Source organism: Montipora capricornis, chromosome 13, assembly GCF_036669925.1.
Source record: "Montipora capricornis isolate CH-2021 chromosome 13, ASM3666992v2, whole genome shotgun sequence".
Taxonomy (NCBI): domain Eukaryota; kingdom Metazoa; phylum Cnidaria; class Anthozoa; order Scleractinia; family Acroporidae; genus Montipora; species Montipora capricornis.
Window position 1 is genome coordinate 37,175,301 of NC_090895.1, and position 7,500 is coordinate 37,182,800.

At 39.4% G+C, this 7,500-nt stretch overlaps 1 protein-coding gene across 4 annotated transcripts in view; it reads right to left on the reverse strand.

Annotated features, from left to right (window-relative positions):
- LOC138028573 (gamma-aminobutyric acid type B receptor subunit 2-like) overlaps window positions 1–7,500 on the reverse strand; it is a 32,091-nt gene that overhangs the window by 12,907 nt on the left and 11,684 nt on the right. For 3 of the 4 annotated variants that reach the window (XM_068876167.1, XM_068876165.1, XM_068876168.1), the window contains 7 exons: window positions 7,325–7,426; window positions 6,699–6,764; window positions 6,029–6,226; window positions 5,231–5,530; window positions 4,398–4,461; window positions 1,269–1,352; window positions 813–963 (listed from right to left, as the gene is read on the reverse strand). In XM_068876167.1, coding sequence (XP_068732268.1) covers window positions 813–963; window positions 1,269–1,352; window positions 4,398–4,461; window positions 5,231–5,530; window positions 6,029–6,226; window positions 6,699–6,764; window positions 7,325–7,426 — 965 coding nt within the window. The remainder of the gene's footprint in view (window positions 1–812; window positions 964–1,268; window positions 1,353–4,397; window positions 4,462–5,230; window positions 5,531–6,028; window positions 6,227–6,698; window positions 6,765–7,324; window positions 7,427–7,500) is intronic. The other variant, XM_068876166.1, reaches the window with a different exon arrangement.

Consider the following 7,500-nt stretch of genomic DNA (forward strand, 5'->3'; position numbering starts at 1 on the left):
TGGATTCATCAAACGTGTTGATAAAGGTCGAAATTGAATTACCACTGTGAACGATTTGGAAAGCTGACGTTTCGGACGTTAGCGAAGGGTTAACGCTCGAAACGTCAGTTAATCACTGAGTTAGTCGATTAAACAGTCAGTGTATCGGCGGGCTGGCCAGTCAGTGGGTCAAAGAGTCATTCAGCCAGTCAGTCAGTCAGTCAGTACGTCACATGATTGGCGAGTCAATGAGTCATTTCAGTCAGTCAGCCTCCGAGTTAGTGAGTCATGGTGTCAGTCAGTGATTCAGTGAGTCAGTGAGTGAGTCATTGAGTCACTCGATCTCGACCCCAGAGCTCTTCTCTTGACTGAAGGAGAGAAAAGCTTTGGGGAACCCTCAAACAAAGTGTCTTCTCATTGGTCTTCGGGAAGAACAATCAAAAGCGTCTCTAATTAGTGTATTCTTGTTAACACGAGGAGTGAACAGGCGCCGTAAGGTTCAAATGGCCAATTTTTGGCTATAAGTTCCCTGCGACGCATGTTCTCCTACATAGAGTTTCCCAGAGCCTTGGGTCGATCTGAGGTACCGGTGACGAGAATGTGAGTCAGTGAGTCAGTCAGTGAGTCAGCCAGCCAGTCGAAGCATCTTTACCTGTGTCCGATACTTAGTCAGCTACTCTGTCAGTAAGGTCAGGAATGCTCCTAACTTACTTCGCGCCAATTAGTGTCAGTACCTTAACCACTAAGGCTTTGATTCTGCACAGCGAATGATTAGTTCTAACCATGGTTCAAGCAACTCGGTTCCGTTCCTTCAACAAAGGCTATAAACATACCGATAATGACGGAGTTTTATATTAAAGGCCAGAAAACAAACAGCTAGGATGATACAAAGTATAGTGATCGAACACATGACTCCATACAGGACTGGCGATATGGTCATCAACTGCAGAATCAGCTTGGCCTGATCTGAAGGAGGTTTTTTTCCTGAAATCAGAATGTCAGAGTACATCTCATATCATGATACTGTATCTCAAGTAATCGCTCTTATACTGACCTATACTGAAATGGACCTTGTGGATGAGTTTCATACTTTAGACAAAGGCAAGACCTCTCTCCCACACATATCAGTACTCTTTTTGTAGGGCATCTTGGGGGAGGGAGGGGGGAAGGGGGTGTTTGACTGTCGTATGACTTCTTGCCGAATGTTTCAGATATAGCCATGACAAGTGGGAACTTTTAAAGAGAACTGAGTGTAGCAATTATTCCATCACAGAATCAACTAGCTTTACCTCGCCATTCAAAATGAGATCCTTTCACTTCGATTAGACTGTCATTTTGTGAGAGATAAAACAAAATTGTTTTTTCCTCGCCATCTGGAGATATAAAACATGAACGAAAGGGTTAAAGACATTAAAAGAGGCTCTGGACTGGATTTAATGTTTGGTGTTATCGTTCACAAGGTTAATTGTGAAGAGGAATTACTTCCGGCCTAAGCCTAAAGTCTTGAAATTTATTGGCAACTTCCATATTATTGCTGAAGATAGAATTAAAAAATGGTTTCTGAAAATATTTTGGAATGTTTGAGGATCGAACGGACCCTTTAATAAGCCATCCTGGCCATTCCCTACACTAGGCTAAGGTAAATCAATGTGGATTTTTCTTTTCGTGTTTTTGTTTTCCTCAGAAAACCATAAAAATTCTTTGATTTGGGCCATTTAAGTTTCAATAAGAATAAAACACAAACAGCGGTTACAATATGAGGAGAAAATTAAATTAAAAATCTGTTATATACATTTTCATGTTTAACGTCACACACAAAAAACCAAAACAGCGAATTTCAGTGATTTAATTAGTTAACGTAAGTACAGGCCATCTCGTCCCCAGAGTCCGTTTTTCTTTGGGTCAGCACCCGGACTCTGGCCACTTCTAAGGCAGGAAATCCGCAAATTACGGACTTCCGGCTCGTTTACGCACGCTCAGAAATTTGAAACAACAGTGGTTGTCAACGGTTACAAATAAATGGACCTTCATTACGACTGCGCATAAATTGCCATCAGTGGCCAGTGTCCAACTTCAAAGAAAAGTGGGCTCTGGGACTTGGAAAGAGCCTGGGCCAAAGTATGTTTTTGGCGGTAACTTTGCGCGGCTGGCAGAACCCTGACGTCATTGAAATTGAAAAGGTGAGGAAAATAGTTACAAATTTCGCTTTTTGTGAGCTTAAAATCTTTTGTTTACGGAAATATAAACCATTGTTTTGCTGTTTGTGTCGCGTTAAATCACAGAGAATGGGCCAGGTACTATGTATGATACACTCGGATGCCAGGCATGAGGCAAGTTTCGTATTGTGAGTAAATTGTAGCTTTTAATGTAAGCTTAAGTATTTTCTTTGTTTTAATACCCGTATTGAATATTATCAGTTGCTACTATTTTACTCGTGTTAAAGTGTTAGTTCGCCATATGTTAATGTTTTTTAAGGTGTTTTTTAAGACCGCACATATCAAGACAAAATTCCTCGCGACTTATAAACTTGGAAAGTGTAAATTTTTCACCCAGGAACTTATATTTAAACGGTAAGATAAGCAGTAATATTGAGTAAGCTAAAATATACTAAAGGTTTTTGTGGCAATTATTTTTTTGTAGTCAATATTAATTTGAGCAAAATGATTAGAAATTTGTTGCTGTTATTATGTGAATTATTGTGGTTAATATTATGTTAATAATTATTAAAATTAGTAATCATTGTTTGATGGAGCGACAGTTATTCAAATACCATGTAAGAACTATATCCAGTAAATAAATACATCTTATTCAATGGTTTAACATATAATACGCGCGGATATTTTGCGAGTTGCGTAGTATTTTTCCGAGCCCCGCAGGGGCGAGGAAAAATATGAGCGTGTATTATATGTTAAACCATCGAATAGGAGATTTATTATTCCGCTACAAAAAGGTGTTATTTTTTTATTCAATTTTATCTGGTAAGAGTGTTTCTAAAAATTGCATCATCTGTCCTTCAGGGCGCTTGCAAACGATGTAAACAGCACAGAAAGGCAGCCAAATGTCCTTTATTTGATTGTATAAACGAAAAGACGAGAGACAAGAGATGACAAGCTAAATTCTCAGGCTTTGTATCACGTTGAAAACAATTTCTTTCATTGAAAAACTGCCGTTCCGTCCGTATTTGCTCTGTTCTAAACCGGTCAAACCGGAACACTACAGTGTATTACCGTCTCATATTCTCTATTTTCGAATTCCCCATAATACACTTTGTTTGCCCCCCAAATTTTGCATAAACCATTGTTTTCAAATGCTCTTGGGAATATGCAATGTCCCCAAGAGCATTTGAAAACAATAGTTTATGCAAAATTTGGGCAAACAAAGTGTACTATGGGGAATTCGAAAATAGATAATTTTGCGCGTGCTCTTGACCAAATATGGTAAAATGGCGTAATAGTGGAATAATAAGTCACCTTATTATGCGACTTGTGCCGTGAGGAGGCAAGATGAACCAAATCCTGCGCTGTGATTGGCTATGCGAGCGGAAAAGATGGAGCTATCTTTCCCGCTCTGGATTTCTCACTTGGTTCCACAAGATCAAAGATCATTTTTTGGAGTTTTATCCCAGATAATAAATCCTTTATTGACCAAGCTTGTTCTATCAAGATAGCTGGATATTGGCCTCCTTCATTTTTTGTGTTTTTATGAAACATGCCAATATCTTGACAATATCTTGACATCAGGCTTGGTCAATAACCCATATATCCAGAGTGAAATATACCTCACATTAAATGGTGGTCAAGGGTTTAGTGCACTCCTTAATATAATTTAGTTAGATGTGTTTCGAGACTGTGCATATCCACACTGAAATCTTTGTACAAATTAAACTGTCAGATGGCAACATATCTTCCAGATAAAATTATCCAGTCTTTGAACAAATGGGGCCAGAGTGACAAACATGAGATATCCAACGGCAGTTGTTTTAGAATCATGTTTTCATAAGCATGTTTCTTGGCAGTATTTGTCTTTGAGGTTTTTGCATTTTTGTTGATGAAAATTATATGCAGGGTTTTTAAAATCCTTTTGAATCTGATGATGGCATAAAATGTTCGTAGCCCTGCTTACATTCAAGCCTTATGTTCACTAAACTATCTCTTTCTTTTAACATTTACGAACGAAAGTGGGATGTCCAAGTTTAACACAATTTGCGTTATTTCATAGTATGTAATAAAAATTATGTGATGCTTGAAGAAACTTTTTGAGCCAGCAATTTTCTTACACTTACGACCACCACTTGCACTCTTTTATTTTGCTTTGCACATCATTCAGATCATGTGCTCTTCTTGTTTTGGTTGATGTTTCCCAGTTTTCGTTCAGTAAATAACTCACTCAATTGAAAAGACTCCTTGCATTACAGCTACCTTGTAACTGTTCAATCTTTATGAAACCTATTCGATCCCCATTATGCGTAAATTCCACTGGTCCCTAAAAAGAAAACAAGTGGAAAGGCTCGTTTTTCTTAATCTATGCAATCAAAACCCTCTGCATAGAGAGAATAGCAAACAAACTTCTTCAATGCAAATGGCAGTGCCAAAAAACCTTACATATAGACAGTCATACAATGTATTTAAAGCTTCAGGAGCAATGTACACAAGGAAACCAAACTTCATAGGGGAATCCAGTTGGTCGGGACTTGGGCTGACACATTGGTGTCGATTCCTGGATTTGGCATCATAAGTGGGTTGGACCTGTTGGTTCTCTACATTGCTTTGAGAGGTTTTTCTCGGGTGCTGCGGTTTTTCTCCTCAAAAGCCAACATTTGTTTGATGGACAGCGTCCCCAGGGCTAGAGGAGTTGACACTTATAAAAAGTTTATCATCATCATTATTATTCTTTATTGTTGTGTGACTATCACTCACGACCACTTTAGGTGTTGGTTTAGGACAGTTATTTCAGTTGTACCAGGCTGTAGCCAGTAGGCTAGGATAACAAGTGCAGTATGTGTTCATGGCTAATGCCTCGTTCAATTACTGCTGGTAGTCCAGAACTTTCCTCAAAATTCTGGTTGTTCCCAGTAAACAACTTTTTAGGTGCAAAGTTCATCTTTGATAGATATTATCATTATCGTAATCATTATCCAGTGTGCACTCCGCCTCTCTTTCTGCTTTCCGGCTTTACCCAAATCATGTACAGTTAGTACAGAACATTACATTTTGTTTATCATGCTCTAGTAAGATAGAAAAAAGAACTGTACCGTAACACCCTTGAAGTTTGTTTGTCCAATCGCCGTTTTGAAGTGTTCCAACATTTGGTTATCAAGGTACTTGAAGTTGTTGATAGACAGAGATGTGTTGAGGACCTTAAAATGTTCTAGAGTTCTGTTCAAAGCGATTGCAATTGCCAAAACGGCATCGTATGCGAACCCAGCGTCGGTGGATTGCAAAGACCTCCCATTGTTGCATTGTTGCATTGTTGCATTGTCCCATTGTCCCATTGTCCCATTGTTGCAAAGACCTCCCATCAGCTGGTATCGAGATTTGAGCTCCTGGGGAGTCTGAAAGGAAAATATTCTTTTTGATTAGCTCTTCAACTCGTTGTGTTTCTTTGGAAGCATGTCAAGTTTTTTAACAGTCCAGTAGCGTTGAAGATTGAACTGGTTTCATGGCCACTATGTACAGCCGGCTTCGTACAGAGACGATCGCACATTACACGTAAGTCCGTTAATTGGCGCAAAGGATTACGAGTGTGCATGCGAACGCAAAGAGAACTAGTTAAAAGGCATCAGGCTGGACACACCCTTGATTTGGAGAACGACGAGACAGTTACAGGGAACAGGGATGATGATGCTGATGACGATAAGGGATGGACAGGACGGTGATGCTGGTGACGGCGATATACGCGACCACGTTGATAGTGATCTAAAATGATGATGATGATGAATGTAATGACGACCATGAAAGTGATGATTAATCGGAATAGTTCCAAAGACAATGATGATTTTAATTAACCGCGTGTCAACCATTATAATCATTCAGAAAATCTTCAGTGTTACCTGTCCTGTCACAGTAATGTCGTTTCCCGGACTTATCTTCACATTGTCACAAGCTATGTATCCCGTAACAGCTTCATTCATCTCACTCTCGGTGCAACCCAGAGAGTCCTTTGTTAATTCTGACTTCCACCAGTTAGTTTGATACCATCCTGGTATGATCCAAACATAACGACTTCCATACAAGCCTAAGTGGTATGCCTGAAGAGAGCGAGAGAAAGCAGGAAAAATGATTGATAAACATGCGCTAAATATTGCGAGACGCTTATTGGGTGTGGGACATTTTACGTAGATGGTTTTTGATGACTCGCGCATCTGTTATCTTTTTGTTGGTCTTTGTAATGATTTCAGTGTTTGATCACTTTTACGTCATACATGAATCTGAGTAGCTGAATGGCCATTCCGGTCAAACAGCTCTGTAAGACCATTTTTATTGCATCGATTTCAGTTGCAGCTCTATTGTGTTCAGGGCTAGGATCCATTGTTTTAACTTGAGCTTTATTTAGTCGTGTCCATTGTTTTCTGAACCAATCCAGAGAGCCGTTGTAATAGTTGATTCCTGACTTCAATATAAGCACTTACATGTAATTGTTTTTGGGTCTTTGCAGTAGACAAATATTTCATCGTTTACGTTTGTGCAAGAAGAGGAAGAAGAAGAATACTGAATATTTACCTGACAAAACACTTTTCTTGCGCTCCTCTCATCAAAGTTTCCCATTATTATCCGCACATCTTTTTCCTGTACGCATGTGTTAGCGTTTATGACAAAACAATGGTGTCATTATTTTGTTTTTCAATTCTGTCAAAACTTTATCATCTGTTGGGTTTTTTTGTGCGACCATGCCAGAATGCCCTTTCAGTTCTACTACAAATCGTGTATCCTATCATTGTGGTGAGATTGAAATGTGAGGGTCTTGTGTCTCACAGGCTGTTCTTTTGGGGAGTTGTAATCTTTTTAAAGGTGCCTATTATCTTTCCTAAGCCTAGTTTAATTGCCTGCCTCAAAGGGAGCCCCTTTGGCAAAGTGTTTGAGCATGGAGAGCCGTAACCGGAACTGAGGTTATAGGCTAGTCCTCTATCACTCGAAGCACTTGTATCTTTTTCGAGTTTCCTTAAATCGTTATTGATAAACACCTCTCACCACTGTCTTTAATAGCAATGGCGTGATGGCGTTGTTTATCAGTGTTAGAGTCAGATCTCCGATGCACCTTATCTAGCATTCTTATTGCTGTCTTTGTGTATTTCCTTCTGTCTTTAGGAGTACGTAATGTGCTCGTTTGAAATTCCGTAGCAACTGACCTTTAAGCTCTGCACTTGTGCGGTGGGATCATCAGCAAACGTTTCAGATGTGAGAATCTTAATGTTTTCCCTTTCCAGTTCTTCTCGTAAATGAGCAGTTGTCTGGGTGAGGAAAAAAATATTTTGAGACAACCAACCTTTCCAGGAACTACGGCATGCGCGTAACCTGATGCTAT